At 47.3% G+C, this 15,485-nt stretch overlaps 1 protein-coding gene across 5 annotated transcripts in view; it reads right to left on the bottom strand.

Annotated features, from left to right (window-relative positions):
• LOC118376447 (cell adhesion molecule DSCAML1) overlaps nt 1-15,485 on the bottom strand; it is a 201,554-nt gene that overhangs the window by 8,368 nt on the left and 177,701 nt on the right. For 4 of the 5 annotated variants that reach the window (XM_052525506.1, XM_052525515.1, XM_052525512.1 and 1 more), the window contains exons 22-27: nt 15,131-15,284; nt 13,755-13,872; nt 13,267-13,430; nt 13,082-13,180; nt 1,514-1,702; nt 960-1,247 (exon numbers count right to left, since the gene is read on the bottom strand). In XM_052525506.1, the coding sequence (XP_052381466.1) occupies nt 960-1,247; nt 1,514-1,702; nt 13,082-13,180; nt 13,267-13,430; nt 13,755-13,872; nt 15,131-15,284 (1,012 nt within the window). Of the gene's footprint in view, nt 1-959; nt 1,248-1,513; nt 1,703-13,081; nt 13,181-13,266; nt 13,431-13,754; nt 13,873-14,704; nt 14,799-15,130; nt 15,285-15,485 lie in introns of those variants that run through there. The other variant, XM_052525525.1, reaches the window with a different exon arrangement.

Genomic DNA, 15,485 nt, shown 5'->3' with positions numbered 1-15,485 from the left:
AGAAATTCAACATGGATGGTGTTAAGAGATAGGTGGGAGGGGTTGAATGGAGGTGAAGGTTGGGAAAAATAACTAATAACAACAAGATAACTAAAGTAAAACATACTGTTTCCATAAAACGTAAAACGTTGAGGTTTTTCGGACGGACAGGAGTAAAAATAGAACTATTTTCAAATAGACTGTGCCTGTAAAATGTATATAGTATGTATAAGCTGGAAGTAGAAGCCTAAGCGTTATTCTACATGAGTTTAACTTCTTGGATATAGGGGGCGCGAATACGGTCCGTTTATTGTGGGCTCACTTATGTTGTATTGTATTGGTTCTATTTGGAGCTAAATACGTTTATTTACTCATATCTGCTGTCCTGCGTCTTGACTCCTCCACACCAGCTACCCACAGACTACATTACAGTAGAAATTTGTGGGAATAAAGAAAAACCCTTGAATAGGTGCGTCCAAATATTTACTGTATATATTTGCGAAAAAAAGATATGGGGGATTGGAAGGGATGCAGACAATTACAGTGATGGAAGCTACAATATATCTGCAATATTAAAGCTGATCCCCCTATAATTTAAAAATAATAATAATTCAAGGCACATCGGGGGTTTGTGGTATATGGCAAATATACCACGGCCAAGGCTTGTATGCAGGCCATATACCACATATTGCTTAAATCAACTCCTTTGATAAGGTCATTTAACTTAAACATATATATATATTTTTTTACCAATTGTTCTCCTGCTCTAAGGCTTTATTATCCATGTAAAAAGAAATGTGTCATTCTTTTGTGGGTTTTTATTTCTGTTAATGAGATACGACAGTGAAGAGGAGACAGGAAAGATTGTGAGTCAGAAGATGGCGATTCGAACCCGTGCTGCCGCTGACACGTGTGCTAGACTCAGCGATACTAACCACTGGGCCACACAGGCCAGAGAAAACAAACCAGCTTCTACTCACTGCCGTCGTAGTCCAGCGTGGCGAAATGAGAGCTCTGGTTCCCGCAGCCGGCGCTGTTACACGCCTTCATCTTCAGCTCGTACCAGGTGGCCTCGCGGAGCTCAGCCAGGAACACGTCGGCCGTGGCGTTGGTGCGAACGTTCTGCCACGCCCAGTTGCCCTTAGGTCTGAACTCCAGCAGCACGGCCGTGATGGGGCAGCCACCGCTCGCCCAGCCCTGCAGGTTGAGCCGGGCGTGGGTAGAGTTGACGTGGGTGAACACCGGATGGTCCTTATTGAACTGGGGCTCTGGAAGAGGTTGGGGGCAGGAAGGTGTTAGTTCTCACTTAACACTCATTTTTTTAAAATGTCTTGAAATATTATGATATGGTAAGTGTGACTGAATATGAATCCACCTGTCCACCACATTTACCCCTCTCACAGCTATAACCATGTTGCTCCATCCACTTCAGCTCCCTCCCTCTCTGCCCATCTTCGCCCCTCCTGTCCCCTAAACACCTCCCATTGTCCCTGTATCACCCGGTCCATCCTCCCCCTCTCGCACGACCCCTCACCTCGTCCGTGGGTCTTAGCCTCGATGATTTCACTGATGCGTCCCGCTCCCACGCTGTTCTTGGCGGCCAGTTTGACCTTGTACCAGGTGCCACAGCGCAGGTTGTCCAGCTTGAAGGACCTCTCACTGGAACTGATGAACACATCCCTCCACCCCTCTATGTTGTCCACCGAGTACTGCAGCACGAAACCTGGGGAGCATGCACACACACACACACACACACACACACACACACACACACACACACACACACACACACACACACACACACACACACACACACACACACACACACACACACACACACACACACACACACACACACACACACACACACACACACACACCATGATAAGGGCACATTTTTCCTATTTTCAGACTTCAACCTTCTGTTGAACTGCAGTGCATGATACAGATCGAGAAAATGAGAAAAAAATACATTACATGTAAATAATTTAACATTTAAATGCACCAGATATACCCATATATTTTTGCTATATTCAGCTGGCTCATTCAGCTGGTTCATATTTCATTGTGTCAGTACCGCTGGAAAACACCAGAGGACAATGGTGCATCACACATCTCCTCCACTACCAAAGATCCAGATGGAGAAGGCTGCATTCATGACTGTTCTATGCCGCCATTACTTTCCCAGAAGCTCCCAGCTGGGTTCGGGACGGCGCTGACTGGGCATATATGCAAATGAGAACACATTATGGCGTCTGCAGTCATAATCAGCTGCCTTGGATTTATAGTCTGTTTATAACTCTCTCTCATCTCGCTCTCCCTCTCTTATGCTCTCTCCCTCTCTCCCTCTCTTATGCTCTCTCTCTCTCTTATGCTCTCTCCCTCTCTTATGCTCTCTCCCTCTCTCATGCTCTCTCCCTCTCTTATGCTCTCTCCCTCTCTTATGCTCTCTCCCTCTCTTATGCTCTCTCCCTTTCTCCCTCTCTTATGCTCTCTCCCTCTCTTATGCTCTCTCCCTCTCTTATGCTCTCTCCCTCTCTTATGCCCTCTCCCTCTCTTATGCTCTCTCCCTCTCTTATGCTCTCTCCCTCTCTTATGCCCTCTCTTATGCGTTTCCCTCTCTTATGCTCTCTCCCTCTCTTATGCTCTCTCCATCTCTTATGCTCTCTCCCTTTCCCTCTCTCTCCGACTCCCTCTCTCTCTCCGACTCCCTCTCCCTCTCCGACACCCTCTCCCTCTCCGTCTCCCTCTCCGTCTCCCTCAGATAGACAGATGAATGGACGAAAGGACAGACGGACAGTTGGACAGCCAGAGGGACAGACAATAAACTTACAGAGATTGTATTAGTCTTGTAGAGATTGTATTAGTCTAGTATTTGTAGAGATTGTATTAGTCTAACACAGACAACGTGAATCAAAGACTGCATGTCAAAAAGGCGTATAACAGTCGTGGCCAAAAGTTTTGAGAATGACATGAATATTAATTTCCACAAAGTTTGCTGCTTCAGTGTCTTTAGATATTTTCGTCAGATGTTACTATGGAATACTGAAGTATAATTACAAGCATTTCATAAGTGTCAAAGGCTTTTATTGGCAATTACATGAAGTTGATGCAAAGAGTCAATATTTGCAGTGTTGATCCTTCTGTTTTAAGACCTCTACAATCTGCCCTGGCATGCTGTCAATTAACTTCTGGGCCACATCCTGACTGATGGCAGCCCATTCTTGCATAATCAATGCTTGGGGTTTGTCAGAATTGGTGGGGTTTTGCTTGTCCACCCGCCTCTTGAGCATTGACCACAAGTTTTCAATGGGATTAAGGTCTGGGGTGTTTCCTGGCCATGGACCCAAAATATTGATGTTTTGTTCCCCGGGCCACTTAGTTGTCACTTTTGCCTTTTGGCAAGGTGCTCCATCATGCTGGAAAAGGCATTGTTCGTCACCAAACTGTTCCTGGATGGTTGGGAGAAGTTGCTATCGGAGGATGTGTTGGTACCATTCTTTATACATAGCTGTGATCTTAGGCAAAATTGTGAGTGAGCCCACTCCCTTGGCTGAGAGGCAACCCCACACATGAATGGTCTCAGGATGCTTTACTGTTGGCATGACACAGGACTGATGGTAGCGCTCATCTTGTCTTCTCCGGACAAGCTTTTTTACGGATGCCCCAAACAATCAGAAAGGGGATTCATCAGAGAAAATGACTTTACCCCAGTCCTCAGCAGTCCAATCCCTGTACCTTTTGCAGAATATCAGTCTGTCCCTGATGTTTTTCCTGGAGAGAAGTGGCTTCTTTGCTGCCCTTCTTGACACCAGGCCATCCTCCAAAAGTCTTCGCCTCACTGTGCGTGCAGATGCACTCACACCTGCCTGCTGCCATTCCTGAACAAGCTCTGTACTGGTGGTGACCTGATCCCACAGCTGAATCAACTTCAGGAGACGGTCCTGGCACTTGCTGGGCTTTCTTGGGTGCCCTGAAGCCTTCTTCACAACAATTGAACCACTCTCTTTGAAGTTCTTGATGATCCGATAAATGGTTGATTTAGGTGCCATCTTACTGGCAGCAATATCCTTGCCTGTGAAGCCCTTTTTGTGCAAAGCAATGATGGCACGTGTTTCCTTGCAGGTAACCATGTTTGACCGAGGAAGAACAATGATGTCAAGCACCACCCTCCTTTTGAAGCTTCCAGTCTGTTATTCGAACTCTATCAGCATAACAGACTGGTCTTCAGCCTTGTCCTCGTCAACACTCACACCTGTGTTAAAGAGAGAATCACTGACATGATGTCAGCTGGTTCTTTTGTGGCAGGGCTGAAATGCAGTGGAAATGTATTTTGGGGTATTCAGTTCATTTGCATGGCAAAGAGGGATTTTGCAATTAATTGCAATTCATCTGATCACTCTTCATAACATTCTGGAGTATATGCAAATTGCCATCATAAAAACTGAGGCAGCAGACTTTGTGAAAATTTACATTTGTGTCATTCTCAAAACTTTTGGCCATGACTGTATACACACAATGGGCTCTATTTCTGGCTGGCGTTACGCCAGCGCAATCGTCAAACGCACACTTGTCTGCAGTTTTGACCTGTTAAAATCGTCACTCTTATATTTCTAAACCCTAGGGCTAGGAGATGGTCATTTACCAGAGTACACTGAACTAATACGCACACTGCAAATTGAACACACGCTGAACACACACACAGTCCGATAATCAATGTGACAGCTCCTTAACTGGGAACCAAAACAGAGTGTACACCAGTCAATAAACATAGAGCACGGCATGCAAACTAACAAAGCTTGCTAGCTGAGGTGCGCTTCTTCGAAATGCGTGCCAAAGTTCCAATTTGGTGGGGATATTTAAGACCAATGCATTCACCAAGTAATCAGACATCCACTTTTAATCTACAGTGCATTCAGAAATGATTCATACCCGTTGACTTTTACACATTTTCTTACGTTACAGACTAATTCTAAAATTGATTCAATTGTTGTCTACACACAATATCCCATAAACAGGCTTGTAGAATGTTTTTAAAAAAGTATAATTAAACAGAAATATCACATTTACAGAAGTATTCAGATCCTTTACTCAGAACTTTGTTGAAGTGCCTTTGGCAGCGATTACTGCCTAAAGTCTTCTTGGGTATGACGCTACAAGCTTGGCACACCTGTATTTGGGAGTTTCTCCATTTATTCTCTGCAGATCATCTCAAACTCTCTCAGGTTGGATGGGGAGCATCGCTGCACAGCTATTTCCAGGTCTCTCCAGAGATGTTCGATTGCGTTCAAGTCCGGGCTGTGTCTTTGGCACTCAAGGACATTCAGAGACCTGTTCCAAAGACACTCTTGCGTTGTCTTGGCTGTGTGCTTCGGGTCGTTGTCCTGTTGGAAGGTGAACCTTCACCCCAGTCTGAGGTCCTGAGCGCTCTGGAGCAGGTTATCATCAAGGATCTCTCTGTGCTAGTCTCCCAGTCCCCGCTGCTGAAAAACGTCCCCACAGCATAATGCTGCCACCACCATGCTTCACTGTAGGGTTGATGCCAGGTTTCCTCCAGATGTGACGCTTGGCATTCAGGCCAAATAGTTCAATCTTGGTTTCATCAGATCAGAAAATCTTGTTTCTAACGGTCTGAGAGTCCTTTAGATTCCTTTTGCCAAACGCCTAACGGGCTGTCATATACCTTTTACTGAGGAGTGGCTTCCGTCTGGCCACTCAACCATAAAGGCATGAATAGTGGAGTGTTGCAGAGATGGTTGTCTTCTGGAAGGTTCTCTCATCTCCACGGAGGAAGTCTGGAGCTTTGTCACAGTGACCAACGGGTTCTTGGTCACCTCCCTGACCAAGCTCTATGTAGAGTATTGGTGGTTCCAAACTTCTTCCATTTAAAAATGATGGAGTCCACTGTGTTCTTTGTTGGTACCCATCCCCAGATCTGTTCCTCGACACAATCCTGTCTCGGAGTGCTACGGACAATTTCTTCGAACTCAAGGCTTGGTTTTTGCTCTGGCATGCACTGTCAACTGTGGGACCTTGTATAGACATGTGTGTGTCTTTCCAAATCCTTTCCAATCAATTGAATTTAACACAGGTGGACTCCAATAAAACATCTCAATAAGGAGCAATGAAAACAGGATGCAACTGAGCTCAATTCTGAGTCTCACAGTTGTTGCTGTCACTCGTTATTGTAGCATACGGTATTAACCTCTTGAACCTCTGGGGGCAGTATTTCATTTTTGGATGAAAAACGTTCCCGTTTTAAACAAGATATTTTGTCACGAAAAGATGCTTGACTATGCATATAATTGACAGCTTTGGAAAGAAAACACTCTGACGTTTCTAAAACTGCAAAGATATTGTCTGTGAGTGCCACAGAACTAATGCTATAGGCGAAACCAAGATGAAATGTCATACAGGAAGTGAGCCAGATTTTGAATGCGCTATGTTCCAATGTCTCCTTATATGGCTGTGAATGCGCAAGGAATGAGCCTACACTTTCTGTCGTTTCCCCAAGGTGTCTGCAGCATTGTGACGTATTTGTAGGCATATCATTGGAACATTGACCATAAGAGACTACATTCACCAGGTGTCCGCTCGGTGTCCTCCGTCGAAACTATTGCGTAATCTCCAGGTGCGTGCATTTTTCCATTTTGTTCAGAGGAGAAACCAAACTGCCACGAGTGGTTTATCATCGAATAGATATGTGAAAAACACCTTGAGGATTGATTCTAAACAACGTTTGCCATGTTTCTGTCGATATTATGGAGTTAATTTGGAAAACAGTTTGCCGTTGTAATGACTGAATTTTCGTTTTTTTTTCTTAGCCAAACGTGATGAACAAAACGGAGCGATTTCTCCTACACAAATAATCTTTTTGGAAAAACTGAACATTTGCTATCTAACTGAGAGTCTCCTCATTGAAAACATCCGAAGTTATTCAAAGGTAAATTATTTTATTTGAATGCTTTTCTTGTTTTTGTGAAAATGTTGCCTGCTGAAAGCTAGGCTTAATGCTATGCTAGCTATCAATACTCTTACACAAATGCTTGTGTAGCTATGGTTGAAAAGCATTTTTTGAAAATCTGAGATGACAGTGTTGTTAACAAAAGGCTAAGCTTGTGAGCCAATATATTTATTTCATTTCATTTGCGATTTTCATGAATAGTTAACGTTGTGTTATGGTAATGAGCTTGAGGCTATAATTACGCTCCCGGATACGGGATTGCTCGTCGCAACAGGTTAAATAAACTGTAGTAGCAATCAACGATGGACTTGGATGATAATATTCTGTGCCCCCCAGGCAATTTGGAGTTGGATGACAACGCGAAGACCATCCATAACTTACAGAACTTGAGACTAACGTATACACGGAATGCCTTGATTGGCCAATGAGTGAGTGGCCACCGTCAGCTATTGCGCTCATAATAAGGGCTGTGGAAACAGCAACATTTCGGAAGCCCCTGGACCTAAAGCTCCACCGCCAGCAGTTAGATTTACCATCGCATTAGGTTTGTTAAAATAGAGCTCACTGAACAAATAGACACACTGAACACACACACTGAACACACGCGTAGTACCGGTAGTCAGATAAGCAATGCGACAGCTCCTTTAACTGGCAACCAAAACAGAGTGGACACCAGTCAATCAAAAGATAGCACGGTATGCAAACTAACAAAGAGACAGAATGGAGAGACAAACAGAGGGCAAGCAGAGAGACAGACAGAGGGCAAGCAGAGAGACGGACAGAGGGCAAGCAGAGAGACAAACAGAGGGCAAGCAGAGAGACAGACAGAGGGCAAGCAGAGAGACGTACAGAGGGCAAGCAGAGAGACGGACAGAGGGCAAGCAGAGAGACAAACAGAGGGCAAGCAGAGAGACGGACAGAGGGCAAGCAGAGAGACGGACAGAGGGCAAGCAGAGAGACGGACAGAGGGCAAGCAGAGAGACGGACAGAGGGCAAAGCAGAGAGACGGACAGAGGGCAAGCAGAGAGACAGACAGAGGGCAAGCAGAGAGACAGACAGAGGGCAAGCAGAGAGACAGACAGAGGGCAAGCAGAGAGACAGACAGAGGGCAAGCAGAGAGACAGACAGGGGGCAAGCAGAGAGACGGACAGGGGTCAAGCAGTTTTGAAGACAGAAATAGGGGGCAAGCAGATTTTCAGACAGACAGGGGGGACAAATTCAGAGAGACAGACAGGGGGCAAGCAGAGAGACAGACAGGGGGCAAGCAGAGAGACAGACAGGGGGCAAGCAGAGAGACAGACATGGGGCAAGCAGAGAGACAGACAGAGGGCAAGCAGAGAGACGGACAGAGGGCAAGCAGAGATACGGACAGAGGGCAAGCAGAGAGACAGACAGAGGACAAGCAGAGAGACAGACAGAGGGCAAGCAGAGAGACAGACAGAGGATGAGAGAAAAGCATTAACCCTCCCCGTTGTGTTCGTTTCCTGTTAATTCATTCTGTGTTCCCGGTCCAAAATGACCGCCCCATTATAGCTGATTATAAATCCATAACAATACATATATTATCACCTAATGTTGTGTTAGATCTTTTATGTATGTAACAACAACCTCAGCAGGACCCTCTTCCTCATCACTGGAATGTAACAACAACCTCAGCAGGACCCTCTCCCTCATCACTGGATTGTAACAACAACCTCAGCAGGACCCTCTCCCTCATCACTGGGAATGTAACAACCCTCAGCAGGGCCCTCTTCTCATTGTAACAACAACCTCAGCAGGACCCTCTTCCTCATCAGGAATGTAACCAACCTCAGCAGGACCCTCTTCTTCTCATCACTGGAATGTAACAACAACCTCAGCAGGGGGCCCTCTTCCTCATCACTGGAATGTAACAACAACCTCAGCAGGACCCTCTTCCTCATCACTGGAATGTAACAACAACCTCAGCATCGCAGGACCCTCTTCCTCATCACTGGAATGTAACAACAACCTCAGCAGGACCCTCTTCCTCATCACTGGAATGTAACAACAACCTCAGCAGGACCCTCTTCCTCATCACTGGAATGTAACAACAACACTGGAATGTAACAACAACCTCAGCAGGGCCCTCTTCCTCATCACTGGAATGTAACAACAACCTCAGCAGGACCCTCTTCCTCATCACTGGAATGTAACAACAACCCTCTTCTCATCACTGGAATGTAACAACAACCTCAGCAGGACCCTTCCTCATCACTGGAATGTAACAACAACCTCAGCAGGACCCTCTTCCTCATCACTGGAATGTAACAACAACCTCAGCAGGACCCTCTTCCTCATCACTGGAATGTAACAACAACCTCAGCAGGGCCCTCTTCCTCATCACTGGAATGTAACAACAACCTCAGCAGGACCCTCTTCCTCATCACTGGAATGTAACAACAACCTCAGCAGGGCCCTCTTCCTCATCACTGGAATGTAACAACAACCTCAGCAGGACCCTCTTCCTCATCACTGGAATGTAACAACAACCTCAGCAGGACCCGCTTCCTCATCACTGGAATGTAACAACAACCTCAGCAGGACCCTCTTCCTCATCACTGGAATGTAACAACAACCTCAGCAGGATCACTGGAATGTAACAACAACTTCTTCTCATCACTGGAATGTAACAACAACCTCAGCAGGACCCTCTTCCTCATCACTGGAATGTAACAACAACCTCAGGACCCTCTTCCTCAGGAATGTAACCAACCTCTCTTCCTCATCACTGGAATGTAACAACAACCTCAGCAGGACCCTCTTCCTCATCACTGGAATGTAACAACAACCTCAGCAGGACCCTCTTCCTCATCACTGGAATGTAACAACAACCTCAGCAGGACCCTCTTCCTCATCACTGGAATGTAACAACAACCTCAGCAGGACCCTCTTCCTCATCACTGGAATGTAACAACAACCTCAGCAGGACCCTCTTCCTCATCACTGGAATGTAACAACAACAAGGACCCTCTTCCTCATCACTGGAATGTAACAGGGACCCTCTTCCTCATCACTGGAATGTAACAACAACCTCAGCAGGACCCTCTTCCTCATCACTGGAATGTAACAACAACCTCAGCAGGACCCTCTTCCTCATCACTGGGAATGTAACAACAACCTCAGCAGGACCCTCTTCCTCATCACTGGAATGTAACAACAACCTCAGCAGGACCCTCTTCCTCATCACTGGAATGTAACAACAACCTCAGCAGGACCCTCTTCCTCATCACTGGAATGTAACAACAACCTCAGCAGGACCCACTGGAATGTAACTTCCTCATCACTGGAATGTAACAACAACCTCAGCAGGACCCTCTTCCTCATCACTGGAATGTAACAACAACCTGGAATGTAACAGCCTCAGCAGGACCTCTTTCCTCATCACTGGAATGTAACAACAACCTCAGCAGGACCCTCTTCCTCATCACTGGAATGTAACAACAACCTCAGCAGGACCCTCTTCCTCATCACTGGAATGTAACAACAACCTCAGCAGGACCCTCTCAGCAGGACCCTCTCCTCATCACTGGAATGTAACAACAACCTCAGCAGGACCCTCTTCCTCATCACTGGAATGTAACAACAACCTCAGCAGGGCCCTCTTCCTCATCACTGGAATGTAACAACAACCTCAGCAGGACCCTCTTCCTCATCACTGGAATGTAACAACAACCTCAGCAGGACCCTCTTCCTCATCACTGGAATGTAACAACAACCTCAGCAGGAATGTAACCCTCTTCCTCATCACTGGAATGTAACAACAACCTCAGCAGGACCCTCTTCCTCATCACTGGAATGTAACAACAACCTCAGCAGGACCCTCTTCCTCATCACTGGAATGTAACAACAACCTCAGTAACAACAACCTCAGCAGGACCCTCTTCCTCATCACTGGAATGTAACAACAACCTCAGCAGGACCCTCTTCCTCATCACTGGAATGTAACAACAACCTCAGCAGGGCCCTCTTCCTCATCACTGGAATGTAACAACAACCTCAGCAGGACCCTCTTCCTCATCACTGGAATGTAACAACAACCTCAGCAGGACCCTCTTCCTCATCACTGGAATGTAACAACAACCTCAGCAGGACCCTCTTCCTCATCACTGGAATGTAACAACAACCTCATCTTCCTCATCACTGGAATGTAACAACAACCTCAGCAGGACCCTCTTCCTCATCACTGGAATGTAACAACAACCTCAGCAGGACCCTCTTCCTCATCACTGGAATGTAACAACAACCTCAGCAGGACCCTCTTCCTCATCACTGGAATGTAACAACAACCTCAGCAGGACAACCTCAGCAGGACCTCTTCCTCATCACTGGAATGTAACAACAACCTCAGCAGGACCCTCTTCCTCATCACTGGAATGTAACAACAACCTCAGCAGGACCCTCTTCCTCATCACTGGAATGTAACAACAACCTCAGCAGGGCCCTCTTCCTCATCACTGGAATGTAACAACAACCTCAGCAGGACCCTCTTCCTCATCACTGGAATGTAACAACAACCTCAGCAGGACCCTCTTCCTCATCACTGGAATGTAACAACAACCTCAGCAGGACCCTCTTCCTCATCACTGGAATGTAACAACAACCTCAGCAGGACCCTCTTCCTCATCACTGGAATGTAACAACAACCTCAGCAGGACCCTCTTCCTCATCACTGGAATGTAACAACAACCTCAGCAGGACCCTCTTCCTCATCACTGGAATGTAACAACAACCTCAGCAGGACCCTCTTCCTCATCACTGGAATGTAACAACAACCTCAGCAGGACCCTCTTCCTCATCACTGGAATGTAACAACAACCTCAGCAGGACCCTCTTCCTCATCACTGGAATGTAACAACAACCTCAGCAGGACCCTCTCCCTCATCACTGGAATGTAACAACAACCTCAGCAGGACCCTCTTCCTCATCACTGGAATGTAACAACAACCTCAGCAGGGCCCTCTCCCTCATCACTGGAATGTAACAACAACCTCAGCAGGACCCTCTTCCTCATCACTGGAATGTAACAACAACCTCAGCAGGACCCTCTTCCTCATCACTGGAATGTAACAACAACCTCAGGAATGTAACAGGGACCCTCTTCCTCATCACTGGAATGTAACAACAACCTCAGCAGGACCCTCTTCCTCATCAATGTAACAACAACCTCAGCAGGACCCTCTTCCTCATCACTGGAATGTAACAACAACCTCACAACCTCAGCAGGGCCCTCTTCCTCATCACTGGAATGTAACAACAACAACCTCTTCCTCATCACTGGAATGTAACAACAACCTCAGGGACCCTCTTCCTCATCACTGGAATGTAACAACAACCTCAGCAGGACCCTCTTCCTCATCACTGGAATGTAACAACAACCTCAGCAGGACCCTCTTCCTCATCACTGGAATGTAACAACAACCTCAGCAGGACCCTCTTCCTCATCACTGGAATGTAACAACAACCTCAGCAGGGCCCTCTTCCTCATCACTGGAATGTAACAACAACCTCAGCAGGGCCCTCTTCCTCATCACTGGAATGTAACAACAACCTCAGCAGGACCCTCTTCCTCATCACTGGAATGTAACAACAACCTCAGCAGGACCCTCTTGGAATGTAACAACCTCATCATCACTGGAATGTAACAACAACCTCAGCAGGACCCTCTTCCTCATCACTGGAATGTAACAACAACCTCAGCAGGGCCCTCTTCCTCATCACTGGAATGTAACAACAACCTCAGCAGGACCCTCTTCCTCATCACTGGAATGTAACAACAACCTCAGCAGGACCCTCTTCCTCATCACTGGATTGTTCCACATCGGTTGACTATTGGTCTGGATCATATTCTTTGTTGTCTTCAACTTCTGACACTTCCTCCTCTAATGTATCTTCACTGTCATTTTCCTTGCCTCTCTCCTCCTCACCAGTGTTCATGATCAATGATATGATCAAGAGCCTCCTCACATACAGTATATCGTTTGGTCATTGTGCTGCCACAGAATGAATTGTGAGCAAAGGCCTCAAAAAAGCTTTATATACCAGAGCTGCGAGACAAGTTCTATATATTATTGAAACTATGTTGCAATAACACACACACACACACACACTTGTATATACCTCTGATGGAGGATCCTCCGTTGTCCCCGGGGATCCAGGCCAGGGTGATAGAGGTGGAGGAGGTGGTGGAGACAGTCAGACGGGGCTGGTCCGGAGGAACTACGGTGGGGGGGACAGACATGGTCAGCACATCACAACTGGTTGACCAATAAAAGGAGGGGGCTGACAGTGCGCTGGGGGCTCACCTTGCACCAGCAGGTTGACAATGATGGTGTCAAAGCCCAGCATGTTGGTGGCCGTGCACGTGTAGTACCCAGAATCCTCAGCTTTCACCGAGCGCAGGACCAGCGTGCCATTGGCCATGATGAGCCTCTGACCGTCCAGAGTTACCGGGATGGCTGTGTCCTCACTGAGAGAGAGGGGAGAGAGAGGGAGGAGAGAGAGAGAGGGAGGTAGAGAGAGAGAGAGGAGGGAGGGAGAGGAGAGAGAGGGAGAGAGAGAGAGAGAGAGAGAGAGAGGGTGAGAGAGAGAGAGAGAGAGAGAGGGTGAGAGAGAGAGAGAGAGGTGAGAGAGAGAGAGAGAGAGAGAGAGAGAGAGAGAGAGAGAGACTGATATCAACACTGGTCCAGTGGATGGTGGAGTCGGGGTTCTAGAGATGGAGGGAGGTAGTCATGGTGGTAGTGTGTCGGGGGGGACTGACAGAGAGGAGGGGCTGAGGAGGTTAGGGTCTCACCTGTCTTTGGTCCATTTTATGGTGGGGGTGGGTTCGCCCACTGAGCTGCAGGGTAGCCTCACCTCCTTCATCCAGGGAGTGGTCACCGTACCTCCGAACGATAGGATCTTAGCTGGTGCTGAGGGAGGGTTGTGACACAAGTTGAGAAAGAGTTGCTTTGAGAGGTAATAGGTCTGTTGTTCAAATCTAGTCAACAGTATACTAATTAACTTGAATATTTGATGTATTTTCATGTAATCAATCAATGTACAATACAGGTCAGTACAGGTCAGTACAGGTCAGTACAGGTTAAGCGTAAGGGGACAGGTTCAAACACATTTCAACAACGAAGGAACAAAAGGATTAGAAAAGAGGGAGCATATCTGATCAAATGAATGTGACAACAGCAATGGCCTGTTTTCATTCACATGGAACCTGTTTGCATTTGGAGTCTCAGGCACACAAACCTCCCTCCCTCCCTCCCTCCCTCCCTCCCTCCCTCCCTCCCTCCCTACCTCCCTCCCTACCTCCCTCCATCCCTACCTCCCTCCATCCCACTGTCTTTTGCACTCTTGACGTCTTAATGCAAGTGCCCTTGTGCTCTTGTGCTGTGGCTGAATGCAGTATTGAGTGGGCCAGCCTGGAGCACACAGCCTTTTACTACTGCTGCTTATCAGCTGGCACAGAGAGAGAGACACACACACACACACACACACACACACACACACACACACACACACACACACACACACACACACACACACACACACACACACACACACACACACACACACACAAGAGAAAGAGACAGAGCCAGTCGCAGGAAGAAAGGAGCGTGTGCACTCCCTTACTCATTTTCTCTCCCTCTCGCCCTCTCTTCAATCCAAAGGCCATTGATTATACTGCCCGCCTCATTTGCCCAGTCAGACCCTCTGCTGCCCGGGTATTAACCAGGTCTCCCTCCCTCCCTCCCCCATCCAGCGCAGGTTAGCTCATCTCAGCAGTTCCCCCTTAGCTCCTCATATCCTCATTAAGAACACTGGCCTCTGTCAGACAGCACACTCCCTATCAATCAGGAGAGGATGGACAGAAATGACAAGAAAGAGGAGTGAGAAAAAGTGGGAGAGAGAGAGAGAGAGAGAGAGAGAGAGGAGATGGAGGGTTAGAGAAATAGGAGCGATGAATAGAGAGAGGAGAAGGAGAGAGGGAGAGAGGGGGGAAAAAGAAAGGGAAGAGAGAAAAGAAGAGAATGAACACAGAGTGAGAGGGGGAGAGCCAGGGAAACATCTGTGATAGAGTGATGGACGGAGGGGGAACAAAAAGCCATGAGGTTAACCAACCCCCTTAAACGCCATCCCCGTGCGCCCTTCCTCCCGACAGCCCCGTGGAGGACTCACCCTTCCCAGCAGGCTCCACAGTGACCTTGTCGCTGATGTTCCCCCGTCCGGCGGTGGTGACGGCGGCGGCCCAGATGAGGTACTGCTGTCCGCGGTTCAGGTGGGTGACCCGGTAGAACAGCAGCTCGGGGTTGGCCTCGTACTCACTGGGAGCCTGGTTGGAGAAAACATCACACTGTCCACTCCGGCGCTGATCTAGAATCTGTTTTAAACTTTATGGTCCTAATCAATAAGATTATATGGACAGATCCTAGATCAGCGCTCCTACTCTGAGATGTCCTACTCCGAGATGGATACAGGCCCTAGGCTCCACACGCTATGAGAACAATGGTGGACTACATGCTACGCTATATTA

This window comes from Oncorhynchus keta, chromosome 1, assembly GCF_023373465.1.
Source record: "Oncorhynchus keta strain PuntledgeMale-10-30-2019 chromosome 1, Oket_V2, whole genome shotgun sequence".
Classification (NCBI taxonomy): Eukaryota; Metazoa; Chordata; class Actinopteri; order Salmoniformes; family Salmonidae; genus Oncorhynchus; species Oncorhynchus keta.
Note: the sequence above shows the minus strand (reverse complement) of the source record. Positions and strands in the feature narration are given on the sequence as shown.